Below are 26,469 nucleotides of genomic sequence, written 5' to 3' on the forward strand. Positions count from 1 at the left end.
GATTTTTCATACTTTGAGGTGCACCACAGTTCTCCCACAGTTGTTGTCATGACTTGTATAACTTTCACTCTTAAATATTTCTGAATACTCACTGGCATTGATACAAGAAAATAATGTTGTCATTCCTTTGTCTTAGCTGTCAGACCAAATGCAGGAAACAGGAGACACTTTTGAGAGCCTAACAAGAGTATCTGTTGCTGTGTTAGATGCCCTGAGGTGTGCAAAGCACCCATCTGGCTACTAATAAATGAGACTTGCACCCTTCCAAAGTGGCAGCTTGAGACTTTTATACCCTGCAGTATGAAAAACGATAGATATCTTTATTTAGGCATTTAATTTCTGCCTGGATGGTGGTATGTAAAACAGTCTAACTCTCATACATCCATAAAAAGAGCTCAAAGTTCCAAATTAGCCATATTTCTTGGTGAAGGCAATACAGCAATTGCTGCAGTTCTGAATAAATATGTCATGCCAATCTTTTTTTTAAAAAATTTGCATATAAATACTGATTGAATATTTAAAAACTATGTTTCTTCTGATTCCCATATAGAATTCTGGGGAAATGGTTCGATCATTTGTTGGTGGCTTGGAACTGATAGTCAATTTGCTAAAATCAAAGGATAAAGAAGTTTTAACAAGTGTATGTGCAGCCATTGCAAATATAGCTAAAGATGAAGAAAACTTAGCAGTTATGACAGATCATGGAGTTGTCCCTCTGTTATCTAGGCTAGCAAACACAGTAAGTAATATTTAAAATAGCAGTTTATACAAAGCATCAGAATTTCTTACATCAGACTGCATTATGCCCAACTAAATGGTTATGACAAGAGCAGTAGATTTTGCAGCAGTTACAAGGGAGAGCTGTGGAATCATTCCTCAATGGGACATATATTGGACATGTAAACAATCTGTGTCTGCTACTAAAAATTGGTTTGGAAGATGAGCTTCATTTTAATGGTTTCTGTTGCAGAATATTGCTTTTGAGAGGTGCAGCTGCCATATGGAAAAAACACAAAGGGTTGAGAAAACAATAAATCTGAATATGCAAAAATTCTTGCTGATGGGGCTATATTTTACATTTTAATGCTATCTTATCTAATTTCCAGTCAGTCTAAAAGTTCCTTTGAAATAATATAAAAATTCACAGCATTTGCTATAAAAAGAATATTAAGGGACTTTAATAGTTGTATGCCTTACAGCTCTCTCCAGTTTTAATTGTACTGCAATTAAATTGGGACGCCTTAAAGATGTGTGGGAATATGATTCTGCTTTCAGATGAATTTTTTGTTGTGTATTGACTTTAATGTGTTATGTTTTTACCTTCTTCAGAACAATAACAAGTTAAGACGTCACTTAGCAGAGGCCATTGCCAATTGTTGCATGTGGGGCAACAATAGAGTTGCCTTTGGAGAGTCTAAGGCTGTGGCTCCTTTAGCACGTTACTTGAAGTCAAAGGATCCATTAGTTCATAGAGCTACAGCTCTGGCTCTATATCAGCTTTCAGAGGATCCCAACAACTGTGTCATCATGCATGAAAATGGAGTGGTGAAGGTGAGGTGGAAGCTTTTTCTTATTTGGGGTTCAAACTATTGGAGAGGTTTGGTGTGGTCAAAAAAAGACATCTGTAATTTGAAATTGTTCTTGAATACTGAAGTGTACCTCAAGTTTTCTAAACTTTATCCTAAAAATGTTTGGTCAATTAGTGAATTAGGAAACAGGATTTTAGTGCCGAAAATATTGCAGCTGCGTGGGTTTCAGGAGTGGAAGTATGATGTGGACATTCCCCTTTGGAGTACTTTACTATGATCTAGGCTGGTAGGTGACATGGCATCAACATTTTGCTATTCTCAAATGACATTTGCTAAAGAAGTTGGGTTATCTTAATGGATGGTTGCCTAATATGTCAGTAAGTCACCTAGACACTGAATGTAACTGGATTTGGGGACAAATTAAGATAGAACATTACAAAGGCTTAGTTTTGGTGAATTCTGCATTTACTTATAAAATCCTTATTTTAGGATTTAAGCATAATCACATTCTGCAAAGATATTATCCTAGAAAAAAAAATTTCTTTCAAAAAGATTTTTTAGCGAAGTTTTATCTTATTATTTGAAGGCAGAAGAGTTATTCCTTTAGCACAGGAGGGATGAACATTATGGCTTTAGAGATGGAAATAGTAGGAGTTCTCAATTTTCATAAATTCCCTGAAAGATTCACTGTATGCAGAGCTTTTATTGTACATGATATTCAGGTAAATGCATTTACCTGTATTTAGTGAGAATTGACTTATAATGCAGTGTTATTATTAATGTTGATTTTATGTCTGCATTTATGATAGTGTATTTCATTTTGAGCAGTTTCCATTCTGGTAGTTAATGGTCCTGAATTATCATGTGTTTATCTGTAGTTGGCTTTAAAGGATCCACTGGTCAAAAAATACTTAAATATTCATTTTAAGGGCCAGTACACGAATTTACTCAAATCTAAGCTACTCTTTCAGCACCAGAGAGTAACTACTTGCTATAATAGTTGCATTATATTGGCTATACAGCACAGAGGAATATGTGCTGTACTAAAGCATTAACACTTGTTGACTTTTTAATCTTGCTTCTCTCTCTGTTCAGCTGGCACAATCCATTTTCTGATATCCTTCCATCTGTTTTCCTTCATTTTATTATTTCAGGTTTTATAAGTTGTAGCACACTGATTCTGATGATGCACTTTTAGAATAACCCCACCTCACTCTAGATTCACCTTTATTTTTTAGTCCTAGTTAAAGTGTTTGGACTAAAAAAACCATTAATTTGCACTTCCAGATAAATAGAGGTGTACAGAAAAATATAACAAATGCTTAAAGTTTTTTATAATTCACAGTATTCTGGATTTTCCAGATGTGCTGGTCCAAGTGCTTTTGTTCTGTGTTGCCAGAGCTGAGCCGATCATGAAGCAAATCAGCACATGCACCACAACAGCTCAGGGCACAGATGACCAATCCACCAACACTTACGAGCTTGACTCCCTTCCTGGCCCTCTTGGAATTGCCATAAAGAACCTATAACTGGAGTTTCAGAAACAATAGGTAGGCATTCCCAGATGGCAAGGACGGTGGGTAGAGATTTAATTCCACAAATGCAGGAGTCAATACAAGGCAGAGTTTTGCTTGGACTATTCAGTTGGTCTGAGACAGTGGTTGCAGCATTCTGTGCTGTTGGATGTCTTTGCTCAGTGCTTCACAGTAATTACAGAATTCTTGTGTATTTTACTTCTTCTAGCCTCTCCAGTGAATAGCTGACTGAAAGCATACTTTGTATTTATACAGAGGTTGTTATGTACAGGTTATTCCAGGACCAGTCATATTTTTTCCAGGAAACTTGTTTGGATTTGTTTGATTTTTTTTTTATTTAATCTTTTACCAGATATCTGGTGTTTCAGTGATCATGCACAGTTAATGTCACAGCCTCTATAGTTGAGACTAGGTTGGAATACATGCCTAGTCCCAGGTGTTCTTCAGCACATGTTCATGTGCTGTGTTCACATACAAAGAATGTGTGATGCTTCAGGGAAACATTTAGCCTGTGTGAATGACACAGTTGCTGAGTGCTTTAACAGTTGGTCAGAGACTTTCTCAAAGCATTAGACTTTCTGACCATTCCCTATTCAATATGTGCATAGATGGTTTTGTCCAGGAAACCTGTAATAAAATTATAAACAGAAAATAATCTCAATCGGATTGTTGTATTTCACATTTTGCCACTGCTTCAAGCATTATTTGCAAATTACAAAACAACAGTTGTGAGAGAACCAGTGTTGGAAGTTTTCACCTATTTGTAACTGCACCCAAAATACATTCCATTTTCTCAAGTGAGTCTATATGATAAAAATCTTGGGAAGTCACTGGTGTATGTCAGCTGCCTTGTGAAATTCTGAGGAGACAAGCAGGGATTTTGGAGGACGTTTAGAAAGGCAGTTTATGGTTTTTCTTTTATGTTCAGTTCTACAAATAATGTTCTTATGACTGGGAATGGAACAATGGTTATGACCTGTGACAGATGAATAAATGCTTCCTTTCTACCAAACACCAGGACATATCTCCTCTTTCTCAAGTAAAAATTCATGGCTGTGCTGGAAAATAGATTTGCATTTTCAAAAATCCAGGAATGACATGTGGAACACTAGACAGCAGGAGAAATTGAAAGACATCAGAGTAAGGAACAGGTATCAGCTTGCATTCAAGACTGGAAATAGCCATCCACAAACTAAGGGAGAAGAGAAATCCGTGAGGGTTTGGCAGTTTACAATTGAGATAAGCAGGAATATTAGTCAACTTTCTTTATACTTGGAGTCTGTCACCATTATAGAGAAGAGAAATAGGAAAATTCACAGGCAACTGAAAGCTGCACCAAGCCATCACCACATTCTTCATGGGAACTACAGAACATTTCCCTTATGGGTACTGCAATGGAACAAAGATGTCTGTCTATATTTGCCTGCTGCTGAAACCTTATAACAATCAAGCTCATTCATGAAAAAGATATGTAACTGTGAGCTAAAGAGTACAGGTTTGTTATAAGGGATGCCCTTGTAAGACAACTTGTAAAAAGATTGAGGAGGAAATGGGAGACTGAGAAAGTGTAGTTTCTTTAGTAGTGAAAAAATGAGTGTAAACATGTTTTAAAGGAAGAAGTAAAGTCATCAGAAGATGCTAAAGGATATTTAAATCATTACCCTATAGACCATGTCAAGATAATACAATGCTACTCTGTGCTACAGTCACTCTTTTTCTTGGTTATGTTGGCAAGCTGTAGATTTGGATTGTTTCTGAAGGGAGTGAGGGTGGTGGTGTGATAGGGAGTGAGGATGGTGGTGTGATAGGACAGGCACTCATGCAGCTGCTCATATTACACCTTCTAAAAGGCTTCAGATTAAAAGAAATCAAGTATATACCAGTGAAAAACATGTAGCTGATTATTCCTGGTCATTCCTCCTTTTCAAATGAAGGGAGATGAAAGGTAATCTCTTAAGGAGTTGATTTCTTCTCTTGTGGAAGTTAATTTCAGACTCTGTAAGTGATATAAAGAATTTCGTTTTGTGGATGGTGATGGTGATGATGATGATTTCTGTGTAAAGAAGTCTTAGGGAGTTTGAATGGCCTCATCACCTACAGAGTTCTCTCTTATTAAGTACTCTTTTATTATGAGGCTAATGAGACTCGGAGGAGTCTCTGAGGCGATTATTGAAATAAGTAAGTAAATGAAAAAAGTAAGAACAAGAGAAAATAAGCAGCCAAAGTCAGGCTGTGGAAGAAAAAAATTAATCAAATTAGTAATTCATATTAACTTTAAATGTTTACACTATGTTTGACACATGCCAAACTGAAATACCCATCCTGGTTCGTATAATAGTCAAGGAAGAGGAATAGGTTTTTTACTGTTTCATCTCTTTTTATTTGGACATTTATGCAAAGATAAGGCACCTTGGTTTCTATTGACAGTATTTTCTGGTCTCCTTTGGCTGTAATGACAGTGCAGGTTCAAAGATCAGATCTGCACATCTATGCTGTAGGTATTTATGTTTAATGGGATGAACCCCATCCAAGGCAGTGGAGAACTTTTGAAAATGAGCATACAGTCCATTTCATTATTAGATAGGAATGACAGAATTCTGAATAATAGGGCAATAAGAAAGAGCTATTAAAAATACTAATTTTTCTTTTCCGAGAAGAATACAAATGAGTTGAATTTATATGCTATGATGGTGATGAAACTCAATCTGCCCAGCCATAACTGAAGCACACTTTGAGTATGATCTAATAATACCAGATGTTTTAAATTAGTGGATCTAACTAACTTGAGTCCAAGGATTTTGAAAGAGATCTTTGGAGTATTACAGATGGATGCCTTTCATCTAACTTTGGCCACTTTTAAGTATGGAGTTTTAAGTAGTCTAAACTAAGACACCTTCTGCAGGCAGTGGAAAGAGAGAGACACCTGCAGACTTACCCTAGCTGAAAATAGATGCCCAAGATATCTACAAGGACTAGACTCATGAAAGTGCCTAATTTTCTCCACTGAGTGTAGAAAGGACCTAGGTGACTAGCTCAGACTAAACAGCTAACTTTCAGACAGCTGAATTTAAATTAATATCCTCCTGGATGTTGATTTTCAACAAGCTTGTGGTACAGGGGAAGTTGCAGGGCTGGAAGAGAGGTAATATGCCAATATTTTAAAAGCCCAAACAAGATTATAGTCTGGTAAACTGGACACTATTCTCACGTTACATAGTTGTAGGTCCATACATTACAATACTGGAAGGATCATTTTAATGACCAAGTCTGACTAACTTTGTTCATGCAAACCAGAGACATTGCTTCATTTTTTTCTGTTTGGAATAGAGTATATCTTTTAGAAAAACACTGACTCTTTACTTAAAAAATTCCAGTGATGGAAAATCCACCAGAGACATCATAAGTTGTTCCAGTAGTTAAATACCTTCCCCATAAAAACATTTGCACCTTATTTGTAGCCTGAAGTTTGTCTAGCTTTATCTTTTGCAATTACAAGTATAATGCTTTTGCTTGGTAAAGTGACAAGCCCTACATAACTTCTGTGCTCATAGACATTCTTATTGAAAAAAAATTAAATCACTTGTCTCATTTTCATATCTATAATTAGCTAGGCAACTGTAATCACTTATAGAATTTCTATCTTTTTAATTCTTTAATTATATTTGTATGTCAGTTCTGAATTTTTTATTTTTGGACTTCCTTTTTGTACTGAATTTGGACATACTTCAGAAAAAAATTCAGTATTTCAGTAATATCTGTATGAATACTTAAATCAAGTAAAATAACTTCCCTGTTTCTGTGTAAGCTCTGTTTGAACATCAGAGATTTTCATTATTCTGTTTGGCCACAGTATTGCCCTCAAAGTTCAGATTTGGCCAATTTTCTACTTTGATTTTTGTCTTTTTGGAAACAGATCTCCAGGTTAAAACTTTGCATGCTATAATTTTGACCTTCATGCTCAGGAGTAAAAATCACCAATGAATTTAGGCCTTGTGATACAAGCTGATTTTTTTCAGGTGATTAAATCAGATGTTAATTTTTGTCAAAACACTTTATAAATGTCAGATGAGTTAGTTCTCATTTTTGTAAGATAATTCACAATTCAAAAGCAGCCACAAAATGTGTTTCACGCATTTTATTGTTTTAGAAAGGAAAATATTCAGAGACCAGCACAGTGACTATTTCTTGTAAAGCCTTTAAAACAAAATATTGTCTTTCCACAGTAGAGGATTGCAGCTTTGGCAGACATAAAATTCATTAGAAAACTGAAGGAGTTTACTGGCTGAGAAAGTGATAAACACTTTTGAATTATAGAGACAAAAGTGTATTAAGGTCTGTGAAAATGATACCAGTGACTTTGATTGTAAAGGGTAAAGCTAAAAAAATGCCTGTTCTGCCTGCCAGTGAAATTCTACCTTTCCAGGTACCCAATCAGATAGTGCATAAATGTTCTAAAACATTTAAGGAGAACTTCCCACTGTGGTTACTTCCAGTACCTCATACGAGGATCCCTTGATGTTTTAACTTAAATTTTTGCTTGAATTCTGAAATAATTAGCCAAGAAATTGTAAAGTTATTATTTTTTCTATTTATGCATTTTTTTGTTCTGTGTACTATGATGATGCTTAAAGACATTAATCACAGGTAAGAGGTTCTCTTTGCTGGGGATGAGAAGATGACTGCAGAAAACTTTCAATTTAGATGTAACACACAGCAAGGTGGAGGTGAACAAACAGATAGGACTGCAGTGCTAGAAAGATTATGTAAAATATTGGTATGTTCATATTTGATAGTTTAAGCAAACCAGGATACATTTTTTTGTTGCTAATTCATAGCTGCAACTCCATCATCTCAAATAAAATGTAAATAATGAATACTGACTGTAAGCTTTTTGAAAAAATCTAGAACCACTGGAGAGTAGCCCATCACCCAGACTTTAAGGCACTCACACCATATGGGAGCCATAACTGGTGTTGCTGGCAGGTTTTTGCATGTGTGTGCCTGTGCTGAAGACTACATGAAGTCAATTAGTCTCTGTTGAGCTTTGCATTGTTCTGAGCAGCTGTTATTTTCCAAATTAATTTAAAGATATTTTTCTGTGCTGCACTATGAAAAAGTCGATTTTCTCCTGTTCTTGTTCCATTTTATATACAGGACTAATTATTTTTGGTTAGAGTAGCCATTAACCTAATGATTAAGATGCATAACTGAAATGCAGATGATCAGAGATTTCATTCACAATCTGATGCTTTTTATTATTGAAAGTGTCTATCCAACCTACCCATGCATAGAACTGATCTTTAGCCTTACTCTCTGGTCTGGTTTATACTATTATTTTCCCAAGATGGAAGTGCTCTGTTTTCTTATATTGCAAAGTACTAACGGAGACCTTCTGGAATATCAGTTGTGGTAGTTTATAAAAACATCACCATGAATGCTGAAAAATTTCAACTGCTTGGTACAATAAATTGGGCAAAGAAGACAGTCATGCTCTAAGAATGGAACTTGGTTTGTATAAAATACCTTTTATTATTTATTTAAAATTAGTCTTTTTGTCAAGTTACAGCCTCAAGAGATGCATGTCAGAGGAGGTGGGGAAAGGGTGGATGTGTTCGGCTTGGGCTTGTTGGCTGGTCAGTTTTGGTTTATTTGACAAAGAAGGTATAATAGCTATAATCTTCTGAATCCTGTGTGGAGTTAATAAGAGGTGTTTGTGCTTTTTGAGTTCAGTTCGTAGTGGCAGAAAAATTAGACTCTTCTATTCCCTTGTAATGTTCCAAGATATAAAATCAGTTTGTTTCACCACAATTTCTGAAAGTTATTGTGAAATGTAGATTTCATATTTGGAAGGTTTTTTTATGACTGTGTTAAAAAATACAACTTCTGTAATTTATTGTGCAGAGCTTCTAGAAAACTGGTCATTGTTTGCTGAAGTCATAAATCCCTACAAGAAGTTTTGGCTAACCATTTTATGTTCAAAGACTTTCATATGACCATCTTTGTGAAATAAATTGATGTAAATTACAAAACATGGAAGACAATTACTAGAAATTTCTACTGAAAACATTTGAAAACCAACTTTTTATCACATACTCTATTTATCTGGAGTATAGAAAATGAAATGCAAAAGCACTGGCACCCACTTCTTTAGGAGTATTTGCCAATAGGTTTCATTGTTTTCTTGTGGGGGCCTTTGGTGAGAGCATTAAATACATAATATGGAGTTTTGCATTATAAACTAAAGTTTAATGTATCTTCATAAATTAATTAAAAATATTTAATGTGATATCTATGCAATAATATTATTGGTCTATAATTATGTGTATTTGCAATTTATGTATTTATGTTGTAATTTTAAGTTTAGAAAACCCCCCTTAGCAACTGTAATGGTTTGCTCTGTTCAGGCTCCACAGTTCAGGCTGGAGATACGGCGTATCTGGCACGAATTCCAAGCTGATGCCTGTTGCTTTTTATAACAGTTGTTACAATTCTTGGACATCAAGAAAGAGGGCACTAGATTCCAAAATTTCTGCATGTCTGTTGTCTACAGAAAATATGCCAAATCCCTTCATCCACAAATGTATTGATCACATCACACTTAAATTTTGGATGTAAGAGATTCCATAAACTAAGTAACATACTAGCGTGTTTTATTCCATTTCAGAAGGATTAATGTAAATTGACAATGTTATACCAGTTTCCATTGTGTTAGCAACTGCCAAGGTTCTTTAAACATTTTGCTTACAGTTTCAGCTCCAGGAAGCAGGAGCCAGTAGCCATTCCACCTTCCTAATAAGCAAAATGTCACCATTCATAAAGTAGGGCTAATTTTATGTAAAACATTTTGCTTCTGCACCATTGACAAAGGTAATGAAGTTTAGCTTTAGTATAGATTAAGCCTCAGACTTTAGATTACTTTTTTCAAAATTTCACATTACTGAAGTTTATGATATGTAGCAAGTGTTCTGTTAAAATCTGGCTGATTGTGGATGGGTAAAAACAGCAGCCTGAGGGAGATCAGCTTATTTTTGCCCAAACTCTGTGCTTCAGGAGATCTCTAATTTTGTAACATTTGGATAACAAACCTAGAGGCTGGCATAAAGCTCCTCTTGGCACATTTTAAGCATCTTTTAGTCTTATAAAAAGAAGCTTGTCCCACTAAGCTGTACGTTTGTTGGAGCTGTTTAACAGTAGCTGTGCCCTGCAGCTCTTTTAGTGATAAATGAGCCATTTCAAATAAGGGCAATTGCAGCCAACTGTGCAGAAGGAATCATTAAAAAAAATTTAAATAGACATTTTTGAAGCTTAAAAATGCACAAACAAAGTATGTTAAATCAAAATATATGCTGCTCTTTTTAATGGAAAAGATTGCTACTGGTTAAGTCTGCCAGCTTCAATAGGTGTGCCAAAAAGCCAAGGAATCTGGCAGAATCCGCAGATAGCAGTTCCATCTTTCATCTATATTTCTTTTCTGTATTTATCTTGCTTTAGAAAATGCAGAGAATGTCTTTTCCTTCTGACTTGGCACTATTTCCAAACCACAGAAATACACAGAGCAGCTTCTTGCAATTGTTTAGCTCTCTGCACCAGTCTTATCCTTGTGACTGTGTGAATCATTTCTTTCTAATTTGGCAATAATAAGAAAGAAGAGCATTAAAATATTTTTATGTTTATGCAATAGTATCTTAGCTGAACTGTCAGATACAAAATTAGTTTTCTTAATTAAGATACACTGGCTTTAATGTGTAGGGACAGAATGCCAGGTAATTATTTTTGACATTCAGCTGGTCAAAAATAGTTTCCTTGTATGTAAGGAGCTATTCAAAGAATCTGAACATAAGAAATACCAAGAGCAAAGTTCTTCCTGTAGAATCAATCACTCAGTTCAGTTTGGCTTCAAGCCCTACTTATTGTAATCTCTCTTATGTTGCCATTGCAAAGACCAGCACTCTATCTTTTAAGTGATAGGGCACAACTTATTGATATCACTTTCAAGGTAAAGATGCTAAGGAAGAGCTCATTTGGAGTGTGGGGATAATGGGATGGGCTCTAGTGTTAATGTTTCTGGTCAGTGTTCTGTACTTTGGCACCAAATCTAAAGACCTGACAAGGCTGCCAGGCAGCACGAGCCTGATGAGAATTCTGTCCTGACTTGAGTAAGGGCAGGGACAGGATATGAATTGCTGATGCAACTATTTTACTCTGCTGATGCATTTTACAATCAATTGCATGTGAAAGCTAAAATGTGTATTTTCTTGGACTGTAAGTGAAGGTTCATGTGATTTCATTTTATTGAAAATGTGATTTTAATTAATTTTTCTTTTATCTCCAAGGGTAATTATTGGCTGTATTTATCAGCTGCCAGTCAGTGCAGAATTTCTTGCCATGGTTTATGCTAATTCTTGATCTCTGGAAGCTTTGAAGAAATAAATGTAATGTTAAAGTGAAAGAATATTAGCCAGTAAGACTTTTTAATTACCAGAAGAGTCTGATACACTGCAAATTACGTGTTACCTTTGGATTTAGGGAAACTGTAAAACTAGATAGAAGGTGCCTTTAGGCTGATTCTGGTCTACTCATTGAATTTGTGTTGAAGGTATAAATAAAAATTAAAAAAGCCTTTTCCATGACATAGGACTGAGAAAGCAGTCCTATAGACTCATAAAGGTGCTTCCATACTGCATACAGGTTCCAAATGACAGTTCCAAATTCTAGGATAAGATACATAATTAAGGATCTGTGGAAATATAAAAAGCTTAAATAGCAAGGTTTTTAGAACACCTAAAATCAAAATTGCCCCTCTGAAGGTCCCATCCTTCACCAGTTCTTGTTTACTGTATACCCTGAACACAGGTGTGTCATGAATACAGGTTTATTTGCTCTTTGTATCTCTTACATTGAATCTGTGCAATCTGCACAAATACAACATTCATTAGACTAGATTAGCTCCCTCTCAGAATTACAGATAATTGTTGGACTCCAGAGGCCTTATAGGCTAAGGGAGTGTGTATATATCAAAAAAAGGTCTGTCATACTTTGGCACTGGATTTGCTGAACATTCATGATATAGAGAATATTTTATTATTTTTTGCTTCTCAAAGCATTTTGCCTTCCCATCAGTTGATTACTCTATTGGTGTGCAATAATCTTGTTGCTGTTTGGAAGGGTGGAATTGACCATCCTTGGATTTTAAGAAAGCGTTGAGTAGCACTCTTCCCCAAAAAGTGTTAAGAAGTTAAAATTGTATGTGATAAGAAGTCAGAGTCCTAGAGAGGATAAATAACTGTTTAAAACTCAGAAATCAAAGTGCAGGAATTAAAATGAAGTTCTGGAGCCAGAGGATCTTGTAATTTAGTATTTCATAAATGATAATGGAAAGGGTGGTAAATGGTGAGGTCGCAAATGCTGACAGTGCAGTTCTCCATGATAAGTGCAGAGACAATTGCAAACTGCAGCTCACAGTGCAGAACCAGAGAGGTCGAATCTCCTGTGCAAATACATCACAGCTCAGTGCAACATTTTCCCCTTTCAGGGACTGATTACACTGAACAGTTTAGCACACGGCACATGCAGCAGAGGCAGAGGGACTGCCAGTAACTATTGGTTAGAACTGGAAAGATGTCCAAATGTTTGGGTGAGGCAATAAAGTCCTTGCAAACAATTTGGACAGAAAAATTTTTGATGTAAGGTACAGTTAGGGACACCATGAAGCCCTGACTTTGCTTCTGATTAATCAGGCTGTTTCTGTTAATCTTTCTGCTCTTGGTCTCATAATCCAAGAATCCTCATAAAATTTGCAGTTATATGTAGGTGTTATTTATCCTTAAATTTTTGTTGACATGCTGGAGTGTGGGGGAAGAAACTGATAGTCTGTTTAATTCTTCTGCATCAGAAATGCATATGAGGGAATTGTATTTTGAGAAACCACTCTTTCACAAAATTTACAATATTCTGCATAAAATACTTCTGTTCTGAGAATGATCTCAAGTTCCTTAATTGTCATCATGAATCAAGCCCATCATGCACTGTTTAAATGAAAAAGTAGCCTGTTTGAGTGGGGAGCTGATGAAGTAGAGAGTACATTCCCTGTGTGGGAGTAGTACTTAAATCATCTTCCACATACTGTTTTTGTTAGGTGGCAGAATGCCTCATACATACTCACCCAAGAATGCCCAACATGTGGTCAGTAATATTCTTGTGCCTGCAGTAGTGTTGTGAAATAATGTCTTGGGTAGATGATTGGCTACAGCCATTTCATCCTACCCGAGAGACAGAGTAACCACTATAACAGGTTTAAATCGTGATTCTTTTTTACCTTTTGCAGTAACATTCAGGTAGAAGGTTCACATAATTTTTTTTTCCTGTGTTAAAGCACAGAGTTACATGGTTATAGAAAATTAATTTTCGCATCTTCCCCCGCATGCTTTAACCAGCTTTAGCAGAGCTTTTATGCATGTGGTACAACCTCCACTTGCCCAAGCACAACTATAACTTTCTTTTTATAGAACTAGAAGAGCTGAAGCAAATGAATAAGCCAAAAACATTTCCAAAACCTGAAGCTTGGAATTGAAGTTGAGAAGTTAATAAAAAAACATTGAGGAACAGGTTTTTGTTCTAATCAGAGAAATGTTTTAAATTTAACTTTTATTATTGAACTTTTCATTCCCTGTTTCATAGTTTCATCTTTAGAGATGGAAGGAAGCAGATCAAGGTCTCTAGTATTTCTGACATATTAGTCAGACAGGTATTATTGCTTGCTTGTTTGCACGCAACCCAGTATTTTTTAAAGTCTCTGATCTCACAAAGCTTCCAAAAGCCAGCAGCTATTCAGGCACTTGTGGCCAGAGTCCTTGAGTGGCTTTGGAGAGACATTATGCTTATTCTTAAAAAAATATCTAACTCCCCTCCAAAGAACTGTATGCAAATGCAGATACTTTGGTTGAATATGGTCTGATTGGAGTGCAAATTCAAGGAAGTCCCTTGATTTCAATCACCAAAAAGCCACAGCATTTATCTGTCACAATAATTGTTCATGGTAATGTTTTTCCACAATGCAGACTTTTTAAAAGCATGCAAATTTCCAGCACTTGTAAATATATTTTATGACAACTGACCAAACTGTTTCTAAAGAAATTTGTGTTTATTATAGGAAGATGACTCCTTAGTATAAAATAATTTGTTTTTCTCCAATAACAAAAAAGCAGTTTGATAATCTTGAGAAATAAATGGTCTCAAGCATTTAATTTTCTGATACCATACATTTAGACTTACTAATATGAATGAACATCTGGACTATACATGACCCTTGCCCACAGCCCCAGATCCATTCTTGCTTCATCACATTCAGTTTTATGTTTGTATGAATAGAGCTGATCTGTGTTCATACCATCTATACATTTATTTACCCTGTGTTCTAATTGAACATTTTCTAGTATATTTACTAGTCTAAAATCAGATTATGTGTTGAACAGTACCACTCATCTTCCAGTTTATGTAAATGTATGCACTGTTGCCACCTCCACATCCTAAAACATAAGACTATAGAACAGTCTTATGTGCCACAAAAAAAAAAAAAAATCTTTACAGTATGCTAGCTACTTATTTCAAATAAATGCTAAGTACAAATTCACAGGGAGGACCTCCTTCTTTTATCCCCAGACTTTGATATGTAAGGTTTACTAGCCAAAGCACCTTGCTGGTTTTGATTATAGTGACTGTATGTAGGAAGAGAGATTGACCCTTAGAGCACTGGACTTAAAGCTATATTAACTTCAGAGATCAAAATCAGTACTTGTATCTGAATACAGAATAGATTTTGAAGTCAGTTCACACATACCAGTAGATCTAACATACTTTTAAAATACTGGTACAGTCAGATTATGTTCTCAGATCCCTATTTGCAGGATAAGATGCACTTGAGAGAAACATTACAGAATCTGTCAAAAGTCTAGAAACTGTAATTCCTTTACAGCAGTTCAGTGTTGTCTTCAAAGACAGAATAGTTACAGTGCATTTCAGGAATATCAGACAAACTATAGGGAAAAAACCACATCATGTTTTCAGGGTATTGCTGAGAATTAAGGCCAAACCCTTCAGAATATTACAGTTAATGGACAGCTTAAACATTGTTTTTTTCTCCTCTGAATTGCTGCTGATAGTTTATTTGCAACTGCCCCGATTAACTTTCATGTACTCTTCATATGATTGCTAGAGATAGACAAAATTATAGTGTTCGTATCCATAGTAATGTTAAAATTTTGAAACAAAACTGAATTAGCAATTATTTCTCAATTTCCTATACTACCTCCTCAATTTCCTATACTACCTCCTCAATAGTGTTTGAGAAGGAAAGTAAAGATAAAAGTCATGGTCCTGCAAAATGTAAAGGAAAGCTAAGAGTGAAAAAGCAGGTAAGTATGGAAAAAGAAGAGGAGATACAAAAAAGAAAGACTGGTCAGTCTTGCAATGATACCAAGGAAAGGCATGTTAGTTACTCAACATGTTAGTTAGCCAAAGTAAATTATGAAAGGAAAGGTACATTCATGACATAAGTTTACAGTTTTGAATGTCCATTCCCATTGAAATGATAAAATTTTGAAATGCCATTCTATTCAAATTATGAAAAAAGTTCTTTTTTCTCTCTATGCTATCAAAAGCCTTTTATATGTTAATCTTCTTTTGAAAACCATTGTGAAATAAAAATGAAATACAGAAAGTGGTTCTAATAAAAATATGACACCCTGGGCTTCATCACTTTTGGATTACAAAATCTGCCTATTGTTTTTAGGGGATGAATTTCATATCTCATAAGACTTTTTGGACATTAGAATGTTCATGATGATTGAATTCTTTCTTAGTATTGCACCAAACATCTTACAGCTGAATGTAGGCTCAAGCTGTCTGCCTTTAAAGTCTTTAATTAGTTCCTTATAATCATTCCTTTTAAACAGAGATTAGAAATAATTTTGATTACTAGTTTTATTTAGCTACTTCACCTTTGCATTATATTATTATAGATAGATAGATTTACACCTGAAATACTTGTCGACATTCCTCTGAAATCCTGTAAGTAGAGAATTGAAATAGGAAGACCTCTAAATTTAGAGTATTTTAAAGTGGTCTGCAGATTTGCAATTTTAAAACTATTCTTCATTTCATCATTTGAAATTTTGTTGCTTTTCTCCTTGTCACTGATATTCATAGTTCTCTGCCTATTTATTGTGTCTTTGTAGAGAAGGAGGGCATCCTTCTCTAAATAAGTATATAAGAAAAAGACAGTAAAATAGATGAGGTGAAGAGAGAGCTGTAGAGTATTCATATTTTGTAGCTATATAAACATTTGCAAGTATGTGTGTGTGTATTATAATTCCCTTTAGGCATATAGGTTGTATGTGTGTCGCCAAACTAATGCAATGCAACATTTAACCTTATTGGAGAATATGACAATTATATTTTTATTTTGTATGTTATTATTGTGTGGTCAAGAGATTTATTTTCAAGCGTGCTGTTCCCATTCAGATGTAGAAGAATCACAGATGCCTTGCAGTTTAGTTGTAACAAAGGAGGGGACTAAACAAAGTAAACAAAAATGGGCAGACAGCAGGTAGGAAAAATAGAAAAATGAAGCTTTAACCAGAAGAATTTTAAACTTCAAATCTATCATGGTGTAAAATGAGTTACAGCTCACTGAAACTGCTTATCCTAACGAAACAGTAAATATCCCATGGTAAAGTACCATATATTCATATGCTCAGAATACTTCACTGGGACTATCAAGCCCTATTCTTCTTTTCCCCTGATTTCCTGGCATTTCATGGGATTCATCTTGCCAACAGTCCTCTTGTCCTAAGCAGTCACATAAGAAAAATGACTTGCCAAGGACAAATCATCTGTTTTGAGACAGGTGATCTGTCAGGACAGGTGGTCAGTCCTGAGACAGATGAGATGGTTTAGGTGCACAGAAAACTGTAGGTGAGTTTGTTCTCATCCTAACTTGGAGTCTTGCACCTCTTTGCAGGAAGTGCACAGGTTTTCCAGCTCCTCTACTCTTTCTGAGGGAGGATGGAAAAGATGAGAAAGAAAATACAGTTTCTGGCCAGCCTGCTGGCTGCCACCATGTTCAGGTGTACCTTAGCCCAAGCTGCCTCCTTTGGACCTCCTGATACTCCCCAGCCATTCTTGAGTGATTCCAAAAAAGTTGCTCTTTTCCTGCCATAATGGAGATGTGTTTCATGGAAGGGAGAAAAGACAGAAATAGGGCAAGAAAGGAAAAGAAGCCAGGTGTAATCTTCCCAGAATTTCTCCCACCCCAGCCAGAGAGCCTCAGTTTCACCTCTTTATGTTCAGAATGAGTGAAGCAGGCTGCACCAGGGCTTGCTCTGACTTTAGTCCTGGGCCAGAGAGACCCTGTGCAAGGGGGAATTAGCTGACAGTGAGTGTCAGCCCTGCCCAATTTTTGCTTTCACTGGAATTTCTTGGTGCTGGATTTTGTACAGCTGCTAGCTCAGAGTGTTCCCTGGTGCATGGGACTTTAGTTTGAAATCTGTTTTCTTTGAGCCATCTGAGAAAAAAAAAAACAACTAACAAACAAAACACCTCAGAACTTACATGAGCATCTTCTTAAGAGTCTGGGTATAGTACCTGTTGTCTTATCCTTTCGTTCAGCTGAAAAGGAAAATCAGGAAATTGGACTAAGTTTTAGTTTAGAAGCAGTGACTTAGCTTAACCTTCATTATGCTTTGATTGTGGAGTATGTTTTATTATTTATAATTTAATTTTATGAGAACTATTTTCATAGGAATATGTGTAACATAACACTCAAACTAGGTGCTTTAATATTTTCCAGTGTGCACTATGGTGTTGAAAGTTAGAAAATGCTGGCTGGATCTAGACTGATACTTTCTTGGATAAGCTTCTACCATATGCTTTTATTTAAAGTATTTTTTTCTTTTAGGTTAGATTTATAAAAAACATGTGAAAAATGTCTTTTAAAAAAAAATAAGTGTTATGCAATTAGAAACTCACAGTGCTAGAAATTTAGCATCCTTCAGGAAATGTTGCATTTAAAAGAAGCCAGATACTAAATCTAAATTTAAGGAAAAAAAAAAAAAAAAGCAAGTCTTACCACCAACTGGAAATGCTATGTCAATCTACAAGATGTTGTACTGAAGTGTATGTCTTTAGTTCCAGGAATTTTAAGCTCCATGTGAACTCTGACTAGCTTCCCAGTATAGATATGAATCTTGTTGAAGGAGTTTGTCCACATTTCCTTCTGATTAGAAAAATTTAAATAACATTTGTTTCACAGGGCAGAAAACCTAAAGAAGTTAGGACAAATAGGGCATTAATTAAGGGCATTAAGATTATTCCATGCAAACCTCTATACTTCCTGCAAATATGACACCCTATGTTTCCTGCTTCCTCCCTCTGGAAGCTGCAGTGGCTGTGGCTGAAGGAAAATGAGTAATTCTAAGTTATTGTAACCAGTGCATGGAGACTATCTGAGATTTTTTCAGATTAAGGATTTGCTGGTACAATACTTAACCTCTGCTTTTTCTGCTTTTAAATCCCCTTGGGCTATTCTTTTGCAGAAGTGAAAAATTCTAAAAAGACTTCACTGTTTACACTGATACAGGCTAGAGATCAACATGCTGAGGAGCAATTTTACTGAAAGGGGTTTGGAGATTTTGTAGACAACAAGCAGAGCATTAGCCAGCAATGTGTCTTGATAGCAAAGAAGTCACAACTCTAGACTTAAAGCAGAAGCACAGCCAGTAGGTTGAGGGAAATGCTTGTTCCCTTTAGTAGTCATTAGATCACACCTAGAATTCTGCACCCAGCTTTGGCCTTATGTAGGCAATAAACCATAATAGGTTCACCAGGATGGTCAGAACCTGAAGCACTGCTCTTTGAGGAGAAACTAAGGTAACTGTGCTTTTTCAGCCTGAAGAAGAAAGAGCTTTAAGTGGACTCAATAGCAACCTTGCAGTTCCTACAGGGAGTTTAGTCATCACAAAGATGGAGCTAGGCTTTTCCCAGAGATGCATGGCAAGAGGATGAGAGACAATGAGCATAAATTAAATCAAGAGTAACTTGATTAGCACAGAGAAAACCTGTATCTTCAGCGGGTCAGTCAAATATTGCAATAAGTTGCCAAAGATGTTGTGCCATCTCTATTCTCGTAGTTTTTCAAGATCAGACTTAAAAACTGTGGGCAACCTGGCCAAGCCTCATATCTGACTCTGTTTTGAGTGTGACATTAGGCTAGAGACTCCCTGAGAGCCCCTCCATTCTGAATTACTCTGTCATTGTGTTGTCATAGTATAGTATCACAAGTCTGGGGTAATAATAGTAAAATCTTAATTATTCTGAGTGTTTAAATGACTTGGCTGTACATTGCTTTTGGAATCCAGAAATGCTACATATGCCCTAATTCTCCAAACAGCTTGTATTTGTGCTTATTTGCTGGTATGACGTGCAAACTGTGCAAAGATATTGGACTCTAGCCTTATAGTATAGATACCTGCCAACAGAAAATGAAGGCTACATGGTGCTGCAAATGCTTTCTCTGTCTATGGAAAGTACCTTTTATGTGCCAGAAAGAAGCATTTATACCACATGCTTTTTTTACTGCTTCTCACATCTGTTAACATTTACATGTGTCAGAAAACAATACCTGAACAGTAAAGGGAAGGGATACATGAAGTTCAAGGGTATTATATCAAGAAAAATGGCATGTCATATAGCACTATTTTATTGGAATAAAAGAAAAGGAAAAAGGAAAAAGATTTCTTGGACTTGTCAAATATACCTAATATGTGGGTGTAGTTTGTATATACTATCTATGAATGCATTTCCATACCTGAATTGAATGACCCAAATTGCCAGTAAATGGAACTGAACCTGTAAAAGGGTCAAGGAGTGATAATCAGGAAGTGAAAGAATTATAAATGTCTTGATTTATTAAAAAAGGAATAAATTTTTATTTCATTAAAGGCAGGATTTATATCAAAATCTTCAAAGCTGGATTTCTAAATACAGAATTACCTACTTCTATTGAAATAGTTTGCATTTTTTATAATCTTCAGCTGTCTTTTTGTTAGTACAAAAGGAGTAGGTTAACTGACAAATGTTGCTGTATATCCACAGTCCTTAGAGGCAGCTACTGTATTGGGCAGTGTTTCCAAGAATAGTCCTTTGAAGTCTCACTGTGAAAATCCTAAGACACAGTGTAGTAGTGGATTTTGTATGACGTGGCAGTTCTTGCAGATGTTACCACTGGCAAGTGATTTAGAAGAGCAGCAAATCAGAGAGAAACTGATCCCTGATCCCCTGAACACAGAAGGAAAAAATCAGTGTTTGATACCTTTGTAAAAATCTGTTTGCATTGGTTGCATATGTACCACTAGTTCTGCAGGCATCTATTTGGGTTCTTTGCACCAGTTTCATGCAGGATTCTGTTCTTTGCTGCCTCACCCTGATTTTCCAAAATGCACCTGCAATAAAGAGCACATTCCCTCCCCTACAGCTATTGTCATTGCTTAATATTGAGTTCTCTGTGGAAAGTGACAGAAAAATACCTATCCTCCCATGTCTTTTGAGCCTAGAAAGAAGTGATGGCTAAAATAAGAGACAATTAACCTTGAATTGAATCCTACCTAAAGTGTAGTCATAATAAAGGCAAAGGTCATTTTTTGTTTTTTCCTGTGTTCCTAGTAGATAATATATCTCTAAAATATAATTTTTGATTAGCATCTGCTCTTGCACATGGATACAAGTATATCTGATTTTTTTATGGGTGTTAGAGTTCCACACTCACTACACTGAAAAAGCCCTGTGTTAGATCTGGGAAGATGCAATGAATAGTCACATAAGGCATATGGTTTCCTTGCCCCCAGATTTAAAACCTAGAGCTTTACTAAAACCACCATATGAATGGCGTGTGCATACATATTTTTGGGTTTGAGTCAGGGATATGAAGGATCTATAGCAGTTTCTTGCAAGGCACCCAAAGAACCATTTGGTAATTTAAGCTGATGAGAAACCAGCTCTTGACAAATGGCATAGAAAGATCTCTCTCCAGCAGTATTTCTGAAGAAAAAAAATAGAAGTTAAGCATTTGATAAGCTTGCATTCTTGTCTTTGTGCTTTGTAGAGCTGCTTTATCATTACAGGTAAACCTGTGGTCTCCTTGGTCTTATGTCCACTTGAAGTCAATGGTGAACCTTCCACTGACTTCTCTGGTTGCTAGTCCTGGCCCAGGGTTTGCACACAAATAAAGTTTAGAAACATAAACCTTTTTCATATTATTTCTTCTCATGTCATTTTAACTCTGGCCTGTCCTTTTAGAAGGGTTCATATTTTAAGAGTTCTACCTAGCTACTTGGACCTAGATATCTGATTGCAGTAATGGAAATTTTAAGAAGAAGGATTGCTAGAAAAAATTATCATCTACACTTAATTGACATAATACTGTTTCTGACATAATTCAAGCCTATCACAGACAATCTTATATGTTGCATGTAGGGGTCAAAGGGTGAAAGGTGACTGGAAAGATGCTTGTTTTGTACATTTGGCTAACACAAATACTTCCTCAAGTACAAAATGCTTTGATCTCTCTAAGTAAATGCCATATGTGTGCAGCTGTGGCCCATGCCTCAAGACTGCTGGAAGGTTAGGAAAAGGTAGCATATGAATTTGATGTCTGCATTCAATTTATGCTTTTATATTTAGCAGTTCATAATTTTGTGTAATATTTTAGCTGTATGAAAAATATGCACCAGAGTTGAGTGATAACAGATTTCTCTGTGGTTTAACTCAACATTGTTTGGGTGAATACAGATTCCTAAGTATTGCAGACTGAAAATACAGGTTTTAATTAGAGCTGTCTGAGCTTCAAAATACCTGAACGCACATTAAGCCTGGCAAATTTTCAGAAATCTGGGGGTTGTGTGGAGCTGATTTAAGCTAAGCAAGACTCTTCTCCTTTCCAGCTATATTGCATTTGAAGTTGCATCACTGACTTGCAGCACACAGAAGTGAGATCCAAACCCATTATTGCTGCTTTTCTGATATGTAAAAATGTTTTATCACCAAGGCCTGTCTGTGTCATACTCATGTTGAACAGTACCTTACTCCCAGGGAATTTCCACTGAAAAATGTGAATTATTTCCAGGGTAAAGGATCTACTACACATGACTGAAAGGCCAAATTAACTCCAAAAGTTTGGTGCCCTTCTTGAGCTTTTGTTTTTCACTTTTACATGCAAATGTTTGACTGATATGCCCAGATCTATATCCCTCAAGATATTTAACATGAGTAGTTGCTGTGACAATGAAGAAACATACTTCAGTCAATGGGACACAAGGGCCCATTACATGAATCTAGTTTCATGATCAAGACCGAAGAAAAAAAAGCATGGCTTTGTTTATTAAAAATATTGAGCATGTACAATTATACTGGAATATTTTGGGGGGAAAATTGTGACTCGCATGACTCACATAAAGCATGTGCAATTTCTCCTTACAACAACAAAAATACAAGTCACAACCAATAGACAGACATAGTGCAGTGAATAAGAAATGCAGAAAATAAGACATGAAAATATCAATTCACAGGTACGAATATGATAAAATATAATGCATTGCACTTTTGTGTGGATGTTAATAGATATATGCATACAAAAGTATACATGTAGTAGTTACATGCATAAGTATAATGCAGTGTTCTTAATATGATTGTAAGTATTTTATTTATCATGTGCGAGTTAATTCATGCAATTGTTCTAGATATGATTTGAATGTTATTGAAGCAGAAGCACACTGATTTGTTTTTTTCTCCTCTGTGTTTTTGCTAGCTCCTACTGGCCATGGTAGGCTCTACAGATGACACTCTGCAGGAGGCAGCAGCTGGTTGCATAGCAAACATTCGCAGATTGGCTCTGGCAACAGAAAAAGCAAAATATGGCTGATGCTTCAGCAGCTTTTACCAACACACTTGTTTAGCAATTCAGCTACATTTAAATACACAATTACTCCTTCTAGCATCTGTATTTCATAGCAGAGCTCATCTATTTGAAGATAATTTAATAAAAACAAATCTGTGGAAGCTTATGTTTGATTTTACATAACTAGTTTGTCACCCCTAGGTTTGATAAAACACTCATACCTAATTTTGTGTGTCTTCATCAAAAGACCATCAGTTAAGATATGTCAAAGACATTTTCTACAATTGATATGCTTTTATTTTAATTCACTGTAGATATACATGATTTTGCTTATCTGTGACATTACAATAAAATTTGCTTCCCTGTGTGTGTGGTTATGCAGTAATTTATGAATGTCTTGAAAAATTCCCTGCCTTATAATCTTTTCCAGTCATCCTCTCATTATGCTTTTGCATGTTTGATCACTTGTGAATCACAGGAGAGCAGAAAATGCAGATATATGAATCTCACATCTGGCATTATATAAAGACTGCAAACAGCTGTAGCAATAGACATCACTCCAAATTTCCCATTTCTACCAACATCAAACAAAATAGTGCTTAATTTTATAAGTAGCTGGAGAAATGTATTTTAATTAACACATTTAACTCAGCTCTAAATAAAGAGTCAGATATTAGACTCACATTTGCATATTATTGTTTTGTGGTTTTTAATTTTCAAACTGAAAACAACATTGTAGTGATGTAGCTACTTTTTTCTGTATAAAATTATGTTCAGAATTACAGTTGCTTTCAAAAATGCACAGAAATTATTATTGTTATTATAAATTTTATACCCACTGTATGTACCATGCTAAACAAATAATGCTAGGGCATTTCTTTGAGACCAGTAAGGTCTTAATTACAAACACAGACTGCTGACAAAAATGAAAAAAAAGCAAATATTTAAATTACTTGCATTTGTCAAGAAATCACTTCTGAATTATTTTTTTACTTCCCTTAATAATTAATAATTTTCTTGGATAGAAGCATTTTGTAATTTCATTATTTACCTCCAACTAGCATGACTTCTCAAGGCAACTAAGTTTCTTGCTGACAGAAGCTTCTGAGGAAGACATAATGCCAATCCACCTTTTTATTAGTGTTTTCTCTGAAGCAGACCTGAAGACTCATTTAGAATTTCATTTTTGAAGACTTGCACAATTCTGAAAAGGGAGAATTACACTGGGCCCTTAGGGAAAGTATGGAGTCTATTTTAAAGGAAGTTAGCTATGGACAGATGCTGACAGTGTGGAAATCAAAATGTCAGTCCAAGTAGTATTTTTGATCAGTGCAAACACCAACATAGTCACAGGGTTCATCACAAGCTCCATCAGCATCCAGTGACCCCGTAAATGCTATTTTAGGTATTTTCAAGCTCTGCCCCACAAGCCTGGTATATTATTTTGAATAAACATATCTATATTATTATTCTGATGTTATAGATGTAGTAGTATCATATGCTTCATTGCTATGCCCAAAAATACTTCTAAAATAGATGCTAATTGCCAAGTTCATTTGAAAGAGAAGCGGCTTGATTTTATTTTTGTCTTTTCTGTGAGAGAAGCTGTGGGTACAAATAGTTTATCACAGTCTCACTTATGAATAACACGTAAAATGGTAGCTTATTTTTCTAACTGCTGAAGGGAAGAAAAGTCCCTGAAAATAACTCTTGTCCTTAGCGTGACCTCTCAAGGCACACTTGACTGTTTGGTGTGGATTTCAAATGGAATAAGTTCTAAAACAAGCTTAATTTTATGATACAGGTGTCAGGGCAATAAATGTCATGTTTCTGACAATGAACTGGCCTCAGTTTGCCATTCTCACTCACACTGGTAGCCCTTATGCCTCCAAGTAGTTAATCTGAAATCTTTATTTTAAGACCTCAGACAGTTAATCCCAGATTTAAAATAACTTACTTGTGCTGTTTTCTTTACCATGCCTGCATTTTTAAACTTCTGTACAAGGAGTATTGTTGAAATTGATACAGATCACCACATAGGCAAAGAACTAGTATTAGAAAAATATATATTTTTTTGGCCAAAACTGGTGGATTCCATGTAATTAATATAAAGAGATTTAGTTGTTGGAAAATGAGTAAATGAATGCGATCCCTGGCCCTGTGAGCAGTGCAGTACAGCGTGTACATTTGAACAGCTTCCACTTTGTCCGCTGATCTGCGCTGAGTTTCACAGAGCTGCAGCCCTCTGAAAAGGGATCCTGACAAAGCTGGGTGCCCCATGCTGCTCACACAGCCCTCCAGCCCTCCTGGCAGTGCCCACCAGCCTATTCAAGCCCTGGCACCAGCCCAAGGCACTGCCACCCCCAGGCCCAGCATTCACACCGTGCATATCCAGCACCAGCCAGCTCCTGCTCCCTGGCTCCCATGCTTGGAAGGGAAATGCCTCCACTTCTTGCTCTTTCCACCAGCTGCTGCTTGTCCATATAAACCTGTAGCCTCTTAGGAAATATGGTTATACTGTATATGGGGCTCGGTATTATTTTCAACTCAGTGTGATTTGATGTGCAAATTATTTTAGTTGTAAAAATGTAGTGATTTAGAAAGGGGAGTCAGGCTTTGTCCTGTTTATTTGCTGTCATCTGCTCAGTCTGCTTCCTCCATGTTTTGTCTGTGTGGTTCCTTTAGTTTCACATTTCATAATATGTCCTTTTTTGCAGTTTATTTACATTGATGGTACCATCAGCAGGGAGCATCCATCACTTTTCACAGTTTCAGGAGCCAGCTCCCAGCTCTGCAGAGAGCAGTGCTCCAACTGGCAGTCACAAGGCCAGACCTGCTCTTCACTGGCTGCTCATTGTCAGCTTTGTTCCTCAATTACACTAAACTGTCAAAAAAACCAAAGTCCAAGTAAGAAAAGTTATCATGAGAAAGTGTTGTTTAGAGTATGGAAGTACTAGAGTTGATGAGAAAAAAAGCATGAGAAGAAATCTTTCACCTTTATGCAATTATTTCTGGAAGCTTATAGGCTCACCACATCTTTCAGTCTACACATCTGTCAGCAGCAAGATAGCTTTTCTTCTACCCCTCCATGACTTTATGATTTATTGCTTGGTGACAGATAACCATTATCAATAATTTAATTGTCCCAGGATGTTCAAACTACACATTCGAATCTGGAATTTATGTTCATTTCCTTTTAGTGTTCATGCTAATGACAAGTGCATGTGCTCTGACACACGATATTGTCTCCAAGTTGTAAGAGAAATATAAACTTCACAGCCTGGGTGCAAGGAATCTGTGATATATTAGGGGCTTTGTTATTCTGCTCCATCACCAAAACTTTCCTTTGGAAATTAAATGAGCTTGAGAATTACAGGGCTGTCTCAAGATTTGGCTCAGTAATATGCTTTAGGCTAACTGATCACTTAGTGTGAAAGCATGGTACCTCTTTAATTCCATG

The 26,469-nt window shown here is 36.1% G+C and overlaps 1 protein-coding gene across 3 annotated transcripts in view; it reads left to right on the top strand.

Moving 5' to 3' along the window:
• Window positions 1–23,386, top strand: part of ODAD2 (outer dynein arm docking complex subunit 2) — a 71,257-nt gene extending 47,871 nt beyond the window's left edge. For all 3 annotated transcript variants that reach the window (XM_079299625.1, XM_079299624.1, XM_079299626.1), the window contains 3 exons: window positions 551–739; window positions 1,330–1,551; window positions 22,920–23,386. In XM_079299625.1, coding sequence (XP_079155751.1) covers window positions 551–739; window positions 1,330–1,551; window positions 22,920–23,033 — 525 coding nt within the window. In that variant the 3' untranslated portion in view covers window positions 23,034–23,386. The remainder of the gene's footprint in view (window positions 1–550; window positions 740–1,329; window positions 1,552–22,919) is intronic.
• Window positions 23,387–26,469: the final 3,083 nt, after the last annotated feature.

This window comes from Erithacus rubecula (assembly GCF_903797595.1).
Source record: "Erithacus rubecula genome assembly, chromosome: 3".
Taxonomy (NCBI): Eukaryota; Metazoa; Chordata; class Aves; order Passeriformes; family Muscicapidae; genus Erithacus; species Erithacus rubecula.